Source organism: Schistocerca americana, chromosome 4 (assembly GCF_021461395.2).
Source record: "Schistocerca americana isolate TAMUIC-IGC-003095 chromosome 4, iqSchAmer2.1, whole genome shotgun sequence".
Taxonomy (NCBI): Eukaryota; Metazoa; Arthropoda; class Insecta; order Orthoptera; family Acrididae; genus Schistocerca; species Schistocerca americana.
In genome coordinates this window covers 778,413,232-778,427,862 of record NC_060122.1, presented here as the reverse complement: position 1 = coordinate 778,427,862, position 14,631 = coordinate 778,413,232, and the positions used below count along the sequence as shown (strand labels likewise).

At 41.8% G+C, this 14,631-nt stretch overlaps 1 protein-coding gene across 1 annotated transcript in view; it reads left to right on the top strand.

Annotated features, from left to right (window-relative positions):
- The first annotated feature begins 2,263 nt into the window (after positions 1 to 2,263).
- LOC124613796 (putative leucine-rich repeat-containing protein DDB_G0290503) overlaps positions 2,264 to 14,631 on the top strand; it is a 187,302-nt gene continuing 174,934 nt past the window's right edge. The window contains exon 1 of the mRNA XM_047142518.1: positions 2,264 to 2,632. Within this exon, the coding sequence (XP_046998474.1) occupies positions 2,264 to 2,632 (369 nt within the window). The remainder of the gene's footprint in view (positions 2,633 to 14,631) is intronic.

Here is a 14,631-nt window from a genome sequence, read left to right as displayed (position 1 = left end):
CCATCCCATCTCATCAGTCAGCTTCATCAGTCTGTGGAATTTAGAAGTTTTCAAGCACATCCAGATACACAATACCAGTGACTATTTTCTCCGCGAAGAAGAAAGGACTGTACATTTTCAGTTTTCTAAAGGCACAAACACATTAACTTTGGAGCTGTCACGAACATATTCCTGAGTTGCATGAGGATTTTTGCTGCCCATATTCTGCAGTTATGGGTGGTTCACCATGTCACTGATATGAAATGTTGACTCATTGCTGAAGACTGTTTTCATGCATCTCTTATCATCCTCTACCCAATGCAACATTTCTGCATTCCCTACAAGCAAGCTTATATGCATCACTAATGTGATGTGCCAAAATTAATCTATGTGGTTTGAAGTGTAAACATCTATATAATTCTTGCCAAACTGTCTTTTGTGGAATGCCAGTCTCACAAGATGCATGGTGTGTTGATTTTTGTGGACTGCGGACAAAATGCTCCCTAATCTGTTCAACATAATCATCAACATGCAGATGACATGGTGATTTATCATATCACAGTGAACGACCAGTCTCATATCATTCCAAAGTCCTTTTTGACTCGCTCTGTATAATACAAAGAAGTTTATACTGAGAAGAAGGATCCAAATGTCACTGATTGTGAAACAGCCGTTGAACTCAAACGTTTTGTGCTCAGTGATTTGTTCTGAATTGTTCTGCCACTGAGTGGTAGTGCTGCTCTTGACCATATTTTGGTGGTGGCCTTTCATTCAGGTGGACAGCTGGTTGGTGGTCATGCTCATATCAAATTCTGAATTTGTGATATGACAAATTTAGTATTTATGATTTTGCACAAATTGGACCACTGAACTTAACATCTACAGTAATGATCCTTGCATATAATCCATCATTTTACATTTATTCTTCGTTGCACTTTGCCTGGTCCTATCAAAACTTTATTACTTTTCATCATTTGCTTAATTACTGAAGTGGGATGTAAAGAGGAATCACAAACATAACTGCACATATACACACATGTATGGAAAGAAAAGAATGCATGATATGAGGTATTTTGAAACATAATGAGTCAGAAACTAATAAATACAAGTAAAGTTTGTCTAGTTTTGCATTAAAATCTACCATTGTCATGTTGTAGTGGGATTTGCTTTCATTCACCAGCTTATATAACTCTTTGTAGAGGTTTTCTACCTCATCATCAGAATGAAAACAAGGTGGCGCATATATGTGGATGATTTCTGTTGAATGTCGTTTGCTTATTTTTGCAACCAGGTCTTTAATAATGTTTTTAATTTTCTAGTTTACACTAGAGATTGCATCTCCATTTCTTTCCTGCTCTGCTCCTCTGCAGTAAAACACACGACCTGATATTAATTCCCTGTGATTCTTCCTTTTTCTGGCACACTTCTGATAGTTCTGCTATATTCCATTGATCTTTTTTAACTCCTCTTCAAACTCCATTAACCCTTCCTTTTATTTATTTATTCATCGTCAATTTACACTGTATGAATCTCATCCAAAATATGTACAGCAGTTACATTTCTAATGTTCAGGAATTTGTTTTTTTGCCTCTTGAATCCATAGTCAAATGTAACTGAAGGCATAATCAGAAAATGTTAAGGAATATTAGTTGATTGTGTTGTACATACAGTTTATAAAAACATTTTTCTTTCTACAGAATTCATGACTCATTACTGACCTTTTGAATGAGGCTTCTGTAATCATTGAAATGCTACATTTAGTACATTATCAAACAATGGATGAAGTTTCTGTTCTTTCTGAGATTTTTCTGTCACATCTTTTATGCTGTAATGGTAGCAATATTCTTTGAACAAAATAGCCTTCAATTATGAGAAGAGAGTTGAGAAAGCAACTGGACAGATGTTTTTCAGGAAGTGACAGAGGTTTAATGAACATAATTTTAAGAAATTACTTGCAGTGGTCAGTGTGAAAGCCCTGGTTGTAGTTTGAATCTGGAAATTTCATGAATTTATTTTGAATGTTCTTCAATACTGGTACTAAATGATTCTGTGGCATTATGTTAATATAAACAGTTCAGAGTCACTGCTAGACTAATACTACTGGAGTTACTTGTTACTACCAACCATCGACAGTAGCAGTAATAGTAGAAGTAGAAGCAGTAGTAGTAGTGGTGGTGGTGGTGGTTATAGTAGTAGTATGTAGCAGTAGTAGTGGCATTCAAATTTTGCTTTGATTAAATCTGTGCATCTTAATTAACACTCTAATTGTCACTTAAATGCTAAAATGAATTTTTTTCCCAACTACTTTCAGGCACATGCTCTATTGGGAAAGCAAGAAGAACATGGCTTGGAAGCAGGTGATTATTGTAGGATTGTGTCAGAAGATAAGTGCAAGCCAATTGAAGAAGAGGGCGCTCAGATTTGTGTAAATAGGGAAAATTTCGTTTTGCCTGATGATTCAATCTCAAGTCTCCTTCTGTTTCCTCCATCTGATGGCGTCTGTAGTGAAGATAACACACAGCAAAATCAGGAAGATTTAAGTCGGACATCTACCTCTGATATTCTTTCAATGCTTGAAAAAGAAGAGGACCATTCGACTGAAACTGCAAATAGAGACAATAATTTCAATATTAACCAGGAAGGTCATAAAGAGGTTTGTGATCAATAAAATATTTATTTTAACTAGTTAGTCTTAGCATCTCTGTTTTATCACTGTCAGTCATAAACAGATGAACACAGTAAGGACTTTAGTTTCTTGTGTGAATGTATCCAGAATACTTCCCTTTTTTTGTTATTCTGTCAGTGCTTGAAATGAGAAATAGCTCTATGAAACAGTAATTCATTAACCATAAAAGAGAACTTTTATGTATGATTGATTGTACTTGTGGTATGCCATTAGGCTGAACCAACAACTTATATGAACATCACAGACTGATCAAGCATTGCCATATTTGAAGCCAATTGGAAATTTACCTGCCATGTTTTGAACTTCATTTAGAGTGATACTAATCATCTGCTAGCATGGAATCACATGGTTTTGTTTGCTGCCAGCTGAATTTTTTCTTTATTTATTGTCTACACAATGTGTTTTGGGAAATGCCATGATGCAGTAGTAAACAAACCATACTACAACAGTTGGGACATCAGCAATAGCAGTACAATGTCTACACAATCTCCACAAACACTACTGGCACTGGCACATCCCTTTGTGTCACAATGGTTGTACAGAGGTAAGACAGGTGTATGGGCATCGCCTTCCTAATTGACACCAGCTCAGATGTCAGGAAGCACCCAGTCCAGTGCACAGCTGACAGTAAGCCAGATGAACATTTGTCCCTGAATGCAGTAAGCATCTCAGCAACTTGTCGAGCTCTTCCTGCAGACAAACCATACTACAACAGTTGGGACATCAGCAATAGCAGTACAATGTCTACACAATCTCCACAAACACTACTGGCACTGGCACATCCCTTTGTGTCGCAATGGTTGTACGGAGGTAAGACAGGTGTATGGGCATCGCCTTTCTAATTGACACCAGCTCAGATGTCAGGAAGCACCCAGTCCAGTGCACAGCTGACAGTAAGCCAGATGAACATTTGTCCCTGAATGCAGTAAGCATCTCAGCAACTTGTCGAGCTCTTCCTGCAGACACAAAGTACTGACTATCAATGGAAGTCTCAGCAGCCTTTTCACATCGACATTAATATTTGCTGAACCTATATGAGGCACTGATTTCTTTGCTCAATACATATGAATGGCAAATTTTAAGGAAAGCACAACTACAGAACACAGTCTATGGCTGCACAGTAACCAGTATTCTGGATGCTCCACTTATACCATGGTACAGAGAATAGACAATACCAATACATACAACTACCTACCACAAATATCAGTTATGAGCAAGAACAAAGGAGACATTGCCACATCATCCGAAATGTTATGTACAAGTTCAGAGGCGCTAAAAACACTTGAGTCTTGTACAAAAAGGTGTGCATTATTCAGGAACACACATTTTCAATAACTTGCCAGCAGCCATAAAAAGCTTAACAACCAATGAAATTCAGTTTAAGAGAAGCCTAAAGGATTTATTGGTGGCCAACTCCTTCTACTCCATTGATGAATTTCTTAGTAAAACCAACTGATTTGTATATAAGTACAACATAACTTCTGCACAATTTCAGTGCAGTAATGTGTTCATTGAAAATTTGTGTGTGTGTGTGTGTGTGTGTGTGTGTGTGTGTGTGTGTGTGTGTGTGTGTTAGTATAATCTAACTTCTGCACCATTTCAGTGCAGTAATGTGTTCATTGTAAATAAGTATTACAGTAGTTGTATTATCTTATAAATAAATAAAAAACTTTTTTATTTTATATTCAATGTATTAGTATTTGTAAAATGACTCTTAGTGTTCATTAAAAAATGACGATCATTCCACTTGGGACCTGTGGAATGGTACATTAGCTTATTTGTTTTAGTTGTAAATATTTGTCATGTATTGTTGTTTTTCTGACATGTTCCACATCCTGGAGGACCTCCTCACTACGGATCAATTGGAATGAAAGTAAATCTAATCTAATCTAAAAAGATAAAGTATAAAGCACCAGAATGTAATCTAGAAGAATTCCTCTGTTAAAGATTGATTGCCATGCTTTGAAATATAGCACATATTCTAAACCTCTGAATACAAGAATTAAAATCCAAGTTGTCTAGGGATGTGCTTATACCCAAAAATTGTTTGCAGATTGCAAAGTGAAATCTTTGATTTATGAATATAGGGGCATCAATCACAACACTATGCATCATATCCATACCAAACTTGGCCCATCCATTTCACAGTGTAGCCCCAGAATTGCCCAAGAGTACCTAACGGAACGAAGGCCATATTCAAAGAAATGCTCTGGGCTGGGATGATCTATCATCTCTGCAGCCTGTTGTCTTCAGCTTTGCACCTTGTTTGCAAGAAAGGTGGCTCATGGTGCCTCTGTGGTGATTATCATACTTAAAATACCAGGATACTCATAGACAGGTACTATATACCAAACATTCAAGGTTTTATATGTGCTTTAGCTAGCATAAAAGTTTACAGCGTCATAGACTGTTGCAAAGTGTACCTCCAAATACCTGTGGTACCTGGTGACATCCAGAGGAGTATGGTAATTACACCCCTTGGTATATTTGAGTTTTTATTTTTGTCCTTTGGTCTCAAAAATTTAGCACAAACATGGCAACATTTTGTGGTTGAAGTGTTAAAGAAGCTTCTGTTTTACTTGACATTCCTTGATGAAATTCTAAGGTTTTCACGAAATGCTTGGATACATGAACTACGTGTGTAGGAAGTCCCCACTGGCTGCATAACCACAGCACAGTACTGAATGAAGGGTACTTCCTAGGACATACAGTGTCAGTAGATGGTACCGTCTGTTACCAGAGCAGACAACAGCTCTACAAGCCCTCTGAAGCTGACAGATTGTAAGCAATTATGACATTTCCTGGGAATGGTAAATTTTTATGGGTGCCAGCTCCTGGCAACAGCGGCTACTCAAACACTGCTCACAGACACAGTCGCATGGCAAAACTGTGAACTCCAAAGATGGAAAAAGCTTTATGCAGTCTTCAGGTAATCCTATGTAATGCAGTGCTCATTGCTCACCCAGTACAATCTGCACCCCTGGCTGTAATTATTGACACTAGCCAAATAGCAGTATTACAGAAAACTGCTTGCAATTTATGAAGCTTTTAAATATTTCTACCCACAAATTAAAGTTTGGCCTGTGTCTATTTACACTGACCACAAGCCAACAGCCTCAACTTTCCAGAGCACAATGACAAGTGTTTCCTCTGACAGTTCTGATAAAGAGAGTTTGTAAGCCACTTTGCATTGGATGTGCATTACATAAAATGAGCAGAAAACGTCATTGCTGATTACTTTTTGTGTATCTGTGGCTCAGCAAATGCCATGGACTACAAAGAGCTCGCCGCTGCTCAGACTGCAGCTCCACAACTACAACGTCTACTGGCAGATCCTTCCACAGGAATGTAGTTCACCAATATCCTGGTGCAAGGCACTAAGTTGACACTATGATGTGACATCTTCTGGCAGAAATGATGGTCCTCCATTTCACCAAAACTCTGCAAATCTGCTTTTCATATTGTTTGCAGTCTGTCAAACCCAGAAGCAAACAAGACTATCAAGTTTATAAACAAATCATTTTGTGTGGCCATTGATTGAAAGAATGCACCTGCATGGGCTTCTTCATTTATTCGGTGCTAAAAATTCAAAGTGGGATGACATACATGCTGGCATCGGGCAGTTTTAAAGCTGTCCCATGAGTTTCATCCTTGTCCATATCAGTCTCGTAGCCCCCCACATTCAGACAGCTGCACATATCTTCCCACTGTGGTGAACAAATATACTCAATGGGAGAAGCTGCACTCAGCCTGGACTTTTCTGGCAAGACTACAGCAAATTACCTTGATCGCAACCTGGATATCATGATTTGGTTGCCTCTCCACAACACAACAGGTCAGAGCTGGCAACTCAAATTTGTTTTGTTCCAAAGATTGTTAAAGTTGTGTGGCTTAGAGCTTCATCACATGACAAGCTGCCATCCTGCTAGCAATCAAACCCTAAAGAAAACTTTACATGTACATACATACTCTGCAAGCCATTGTAAGGGGCATGGCAGAGGTTATCTGTTACAGTTGTTATTAGTCATTTCCTTTCTTGTTCCATTTGCTGGTAGACTGAGGAAAAATGACTGTCTACATGCCTCTATATGAGCCTTAATTTTTCTTATCTTCATGGTCCTTATACAAAACGTATTCTGGCAACAGTAGTACTATTCTGCAATCAGCTTCAAATGCAACTTTTCTGAATTTTCTCCATAGTGGTTCACGAAAATAATATAGTTTTCCCACCAGGGAATCCTGTGTGATTCATGAAGCACCTCAGTAATCCTTGCGTGTTGACTGAACCTACTGTTAAAAAAATGTAGCTCTCATGTGCCATAGTGAGAAATGAATGGGAGCTTTCCCATCATCCTTTTAGGCCTTCACTCAGCACACACATTGCATATCTGTGCATCATTAGCAGAAACAGTGTGTGGGGAGATGTTATGCTTTCTGGCAGACAATCTCACACAAGCACTGCTGTGATTCACAGCAGAACTGCCACCATTGGTGCAATAACTTTGAGACCACGTAACCGCGATCTGACATATTCCTGTTTTGTACCACAGTAAACACCCCATTTTCATTCACAAACTATGGACAACTGTGCTCACACCATGCTCTGCACATATCTCATCAGATCATTGCTCCAACCACTGTACAGTGCCCCCTTCCTGGAGACCACACCAGAAGATCTAGCAAAACCACAGAGGTGTCTATTGAGCAAGCCAAGACAGAATGGTTACTGCCTTCATCCTTACCAGACATTGTACTAGTGCAGCGAGCCTCACCATCCCCAGAGACACTCTTGCAGAGCTCACCTGCCCTCCTCCATCAGCCAGTAACCAAACTGTCACCACAGCTAGTAGCTGCACCGACGCTGTGGCCATTAATTAAAAAAAAAGGGGGTCGTGCATGGGCTCATTTGTGTATTCAATTACATTCAGTCAGGAAACAAAACTGAAAGTTGTGCAGCAAGGACAGGTATACACTCGCACACAAAAATGTCTGCTTGTGTCTGTGTATGTGCAGATGGATATGTGTGTGTGTGTGTGTGTGTGTGTGTGTGTGTGTGTGTGCGCGCGCGCGAGTGTATACCTGTCCTTTTTCCCCCCTAAGGTAAGTCTTTCCGTTCCCAGGATTGGAATGACTCCTTACCCTCTCCCTTAAAACCCACATCCTTTCGTCTTTCCCTCTCCTTCCCTCTTTCCTGATGAGGCAACAGTTTGTTGCGAAAGCTTGAATTTTGTGTGTATGTTTGTGTGTCTATCGACCTGCCAGCGCTTTCGTTTGGTAAGTCACATCATCTTTGTTTTTAGATATATTTTGACCACGTGGAATGTTTCTCTCTATTATATTCGTACACAGTACTAAATTATACAAAATTTCTCTTTATTTTTAACTACAAAAATACAAGTTTGTAAGAGACATGAGATAACCTGACACTCAGCATAACATAAGAGGTAAACTTTGTACCAATAGTAACACACACTACTGTTGATTGCTGGATCTATTATTCACCAAAGTTACATATGCGACTTGATACCTTTCAGAAGAAAGAGTTGTATTTTTGGTGAATTGACAAATGTCTGCTTGTGTCTGTGTATGTGCGGATGCATATGTGTGTGTGTGTGTGTGTGTGTGTGCGCGCGCGCGCGCACGCGAATGTATACCTGTCCTTTTTCCCCCCTAAGGTAAGTCTTTCCGCTCCCGGGATTGGAATGACTCCTTACCCTCTCCCTTAAAACCCACATCCTTTCGTCTTTCCCTCTCCTTCCCTCTTTCCTGATGAAGCAACCATTTGTTGCGAAAGCTTGAATTTCGTGTGTATGTTTGTGTTTGTTTGTGTGTCTATCGACCTGCCAGCACTTCCGTTCGGTAAGTCACATCATCTTTGTGTTTAGATATATTTTTCCCACGTGGAATGTTTCTCTCTATTATATTCGTACACAGTACTAAATTATACAAAATTTCTCTTTATTTTTAACTACAAAAATACAAGTTTGTAAGAGACATGAGATAACCTGACACTCAGCATAACATAAGAGGTAAACTTTGTACCAATAGTAACACACACTACTGTTGATTGCTGGATCTATTATTCACCAAAGTTACATGTGCCACTTGATACCTTTCAGAAGAAAGAGTTGTATTTTTGGTGAATTGTATTAGTAAAAAAGATTTTTTCTCATAAGTAAGGATGCCCTAAGGCTGCAATTTTAATTTTGCATTATAGATACTGATGAAATTAAAAAGATACATGATTTTGTATATTAGTTTTAGAATATTCTTTCAGTAACTTCATAATAGAGTATTATTTAGTTGTTGTCTTCATGAAAATTTTTTTAATACAAGTGTTACACAAAATTCAGATTATAGGGCAAAGGTGAAGTTATGTTTCGAAGTCTTGCACAAGCAAGATAGTTGAAATGGATAGTCTGACTCACTTCTTAAGGTTAACACAACTCAGAAGTTTTCAGTGCACATTATACAATGTGCATCTGAAAAGTTTGGTGCAATTTGTCAGAAAATAACAGAAACAAGCATTACAAACAAAATACCTTTACTGATGTTCATAGTGGTCACCATTAGCTACAAAAACTTCCGACATTAGTCTAAAGCTGTTAGAAACTGTCAGAAAAGTTCTCCTTGTGGAGTTGATTGAAGCATTGTGGTCACACATTGGTGGATAACTGCATCATTACAGGATGTGAGACCTGGTGCTACCAATATTATCCAGAGATAAAGGAACAATCAATGACATGTTCTTCATCATCTTCCCTGCCTCCCAGAAAAAGTCAGCTGATAAAATCCAAGGTTAAGACGATGTTGGTCACCTTTATTGACAACAAGAGCTTGACTCATCGTGAGCTTCTACCTGAGAATGGCGAGGAAGACAATGACACAATGCTATTGACAGTCACTTGGTCTCCAGATTGTATTGTTAGCTCCAGGTCTCATCCCCTGTAATGATGCGGAAATTCAACAAAACATGTTCATGGTGCTTTGAGCGATTCCACAAGAAGCATTTGCTGACAGTTTCCAAATAACTTCACAACTGATGTCACAAGCACATTGTAGGTAGCAGTGATTATTTTGAAGGCCAGTAAAAGTTTTTTGTTTCCTTCATTTTCTGTGACTCTTCACTGAACTTTTCAGATGCATCTCATAATCACCATTTGTTAGATGTATACATGCTGTTTGCATAAAAATGAAAATACTGTTTTATATTTTACCTGAGTATAGAACTGAATGTTCAAAATAGTTGGCTACTCTCATTTTGAACAAGCTACCTTTAATTTGCTTATTTTTTATTATTTCACAATAAAGCTTTTTTTAAGTTTTGTAAGGCACATTCTTTCAGTCTCTGCTCTCCTTTAATATAATCCCAAAGACATTAGTGCAGCTGGTGATAGAGGTTTATGGGCAGTTTATATCACTATTCTTCATATTACTGTAATCATGCAGACTGTAAAGATAATGTATTATGTCTGTCGCTATCTAAAAACAATTGTACTGTTTTTTAACTCAATTTTGTCCCAGAATTAAGCCAATGTATATGATTATCCCCTGTCTTCATCCACCAAGAACATGTTCATGGTTATATTACTTCACCAATTCTTGACAAAGCTTCTGTCATTGTGGCATGTATGAAATATCATTCATCTATCCAAAGCTACTTCTGGGGCTGCAGGTTCTTTTTTATAGGGACATGGGGGCACAAACTCTTCATCTGGTTTCTTTAAAAGAGAACCTTTTTTCTTTAAAATAACCTTTTTTTTAAGAAAAATAAATTACGTACTGTGTGTTGTGACTCGCCGATTATTCAAAGTGCCGCCGCGCAATTACGCACGTCCTCTACATGCGGCACTGTCTGCCAGCCATGCAGCAGCTGCGCCACCTAAGCGGCCAGCCGAGCAGCGGCCGCTAGGCTGGGACTCAGTGCTCATTCGAATGCTAACGCGTACACATGTCTTACTTGACAACTTACTCTGTGACTTATATGTGTTGTTGTGTCGTTCCTAAATATATGTGTTAAACTTGAAGTTCTAACAATTGGCGATGAGGTAGTGGATTTCTCCTTTTCACCGTTGTCTCACAGGGTTCCATGGCTACTGTCGAGCAACTCTTGCAAAATCTCCTTGAACAGCAAACGCTTCTCACGGCGGCGATTCGCAATTTCATCGCGGCGTCATATGCGGGGCGTTTCTTGTGATTGGCTATACCTCCTTTTCCTTCTTATGACGAGATGGCGGAAGACTGGTCTGATTATGAAAAACGTCTTCGACAGCACTTCTTGGGATTTCATGTCACGGACGAACAACCATGTAAGTCTCTGTTCCTTTCCTGGATTTCACCTCAAATGTATCGGTTGTTGTTGCAATTGGCTCCTTTGAAGGATCCTGCGTCTTTGTCCTTTGCTGAAATGTGCTCACTTCTGTCTGTCTGTTTTCAAAAGCAAAGGCATGTGGTAGCCTCTCGTGTTGCCTTTTATCGTTGTCAAAAACAACCAAATCAATCCTATCGCACTTGGGCTGCTGAACTTCACGGCCTCAGTCGAAAGTGTCAATTTGTTACTGACGTTCACAAAGAATCCTATGTCGATTCCATGGTCCAGGATGCTATTATCTGGTCGGCGCCCGACTAAGAAGTTCAGCAACGTGCCGTTCAGTTGGCGAATCCAACTCTCGATGAAGTTCTCTCCATTGCGCAGTCTTTTGAAATTTCTCACGCCGCTGGGGCGCAAATAGAAGCGTGGGGTGACGTCGGGGAAATACAACCTCTGTGCGCTGTTGACGGCGCGTGCGGCGTGTCCCCGCCGGCCGACGTGGCCGCAGTACGCTCCCATGCGCGGCCTCGGCCTAGCCGTAAACAACCCCCTACGAAGCTGCAGCACAATCCCCGGCAACTTCCTTCATGTCCACGGTGTTTTACGAAACATTCACGTGAGGATTGTCCCCAACGTTGGGCTGTGTGTCACAATTGCAAAAAGAAAGGTCATGTGTCTTCCGTTTGTCAATCTGACCGCATACATGATGTTCATGAACATGACGCTGATTCTGATTCTGTGTTGTCTGTCAATTGCACTTCTTCCCTTTCAGGGAAGTTATTCCTCACTGTCCAAATCCTTGGTCGAGATGTTCGCATGCAAGTGGATACCGGTTCTGCCGCCACTATAATTAATTCTCAGACGTATCTTCAGCTGGGTTCTCCACTCCTGTCCCCTGTCACTCGGCAATTACGGACGTATAATAAACAGAAGATTTCTCTCTTGGGACAGTTTAATGCTGAGGTATCTTACAAATCCGTCGTTCGTACTGTTCCCATATTTGTGGTTGACCAGAGCAACGCAGAAAATCTTTTTGGTTTCGATGCCTTTCGCGTTTTTGGGTTCTCCATAGATGACTCTGTCAATATTGTCTCTGACGCTATTCCTTATGCTCAACTGGATTCCTTGTCGACTACATTTTCGTCCCTTTTTTCTCCTGGGTTAGCCTGTGCGAACAACGTTGAAGCTCATATCACACTCAAACCCACTGCTCGGCCTAAGTTTTTTCGGGCTCGGCCCATTCCTGTGGCCCCTCGTGATCGGGTGAAACGGGAGTTGGATCGTCTCACTGCGTCAGGGGTCTTGCTTCCTGTCACTTCCAGTGAGTGGTCCTCTCCTGTCGTTGTCGTTGCTAAGCCCAATGGTGATATTCGTCTCTGTGGCGATTTCAAAGCCTCTGTAAATGCTCAATGCCTCATCGACACTTACCCTATGCCCCGTCCGGAAGAACTGTTCACTAAACTCGCTGGAGGACAGTATTTTTCTAAAATTGACCTGTCAGAAGCTTATCATCAACTTCCTCTCGACGCTGCTTCCTGGCAGTTTCTGGTCCTTAACACGCCTTTCGGCCTCTATCAGTACCAACGCTTGCCATTCGGGGTTGCTAGCGCCCCTGCTCTCTTTCAGCGATTCTTGGAACAATTATTGCTCCCTGTCCCTGGGTGTATCAATTACATGGACGACATTGTTGTCACTGGCTCCACCACTGAAGAACATCTTCAAAATCTCCGCACACTTTTTAATGTCTTACAGACTGCCGGTCTTAAGTGTAATCTTCAGAAATCACAATTTTTTCAGGCATCTATCACGTACTTGGGGTTTCAACTCTCTCCGGATGGTATTCGTCCGCTTCAACACGCTGTTGCTGTGATCGATGCCCTTCCTCGTCCTACATCTGTTAAGGATCTGCAGGCCTTCTTGGGGAAAATAGCATACTATCACAAGTTTTTACCATCTGCGGCGTCGGTGGCTCAGCCGTTGCATCGCCTGTTGCATAAAAACATGCCTTTTCACTGGTCCGCGTCATGTGACGCGGCTTTCCGGAAATTAAAGACTATGCTGAAACAGGCCCCGTGCCTGGCCACTTATCGACCTGGCCAACATCTTGTTCTTGCCACAGACGCCTCTCAATATGGGGTCGGTGCAGTCCTTGCGCACCGTTTTCTGACGGTTTGGAACAACCCATCGCTTATGCCTCCAAAACGCTCATGGATGCCCAACAAAAGTATTCTCAAATTGAGAAAGAAGCTTTGGCCATCATTTATGCTCTTCATAAGTTTGGCGTTTTTCTCTATGGCTCAAAATTTCATCTTGTTACGGATCACAAACCACTTGTTTCCTTGTTTCATCCATCAACGTCACTTCCCGACAAGGCTGCACACCGCCTCCAGCATTGCGCTTTTTACTTGTCCCGTTTCAATTATGAGATTCATTTCTGGCCAACGGCTCAACATGCAAATGCTGATGCTCTGTCTCTCCTTCCCGTGGGTCCTGATCAGGCATTCGATAGGGACGAACTTTTGTGTTTCCACCTGGATGTTGCCGAGCAGCAGGTTGTGGATGGGTTCCCCATCACTGGGGACAGGCTGGCGGCTGCTACGGGTTCTGACCGTACCCTCTCCTGGGTTTTACGCTGTATTCAGAATGGCTGGCCAGATCGCCCGTCCGCTAAGACTTCTGATCCGTTACGGAACTGCTACACTTTGCGCTACCGCCTCACGGATAGTGGTTGTGGTACCTCCATCTTTGCATGCTTCGGTCTTGTGCCTCCTTCACCAGGGGCACTGGGGTGTGTCTCGCACAAAATCTCTGGAGCGCCGTCATGTGTACTGGCCTGGCATCGACACTGAAATAGCACACATGGTCGCTGCCTGCAGCCCTTGTGCGTCACAGGCCGCTGCCCCGAAGTCTTCTTTGTCACCGTGGCCTTCGCCTGATAAGCCCTGGGAGCGCATTCATGCAGACTTTGCGGGACCCTTTTTAGGTACTTATTGGCTCCTTGTAATTGACGCCTACTCTAACTTTCCTTTCATTGTCCGTTGCACGTCACCTACCACCGCGGCAACCACCAGTGCTCTCGCCCGCATTTTTTCTTTGGAACGCCTCCCCTCTACTCTTGTTACTGATAATGGTCCGCATTTTGCCTCTTCCGACTTTGCGGATATTTGTGCTCGTCACGGCGTTACGCATGTCACGGCCCCGCCGTTCCATCCACAATCCAACGGTGAGGCTGAACGGCTGGTCCGCACATTTAAGGCTCAGATGCAGAAACTTCTGACTTCTTCTGCTGCTGATGATGAGCTTCTCCAGTTCCTGGCATCTTACCGGTTCACCCACATGGGCGATCACAGCCCGGCTGAGCTCTTACATGGCCGACAGCCCCTCACGCTACTTCATCTTCTGCGGCCTCCCACCTCACGGCCGCGGGTGCCTTCACTTGGCCGGTTCACCGCCGACGACCTCGTCTGGATACGGGGATATGGCAGGCAGCCAAAATGGAGCCCAGGCCGCATCTTACGACACCATGGCAGATGCCTGTATGAAATCCAGACAGACACGGGTGTTGCAGTGCGTCATTCGGACCAGCTTCAGCCTCGGGTGCCAGCAACGCCTGTTCTGAATGCCGCCACACCACCTTTGGCTCTACCTGATGCTC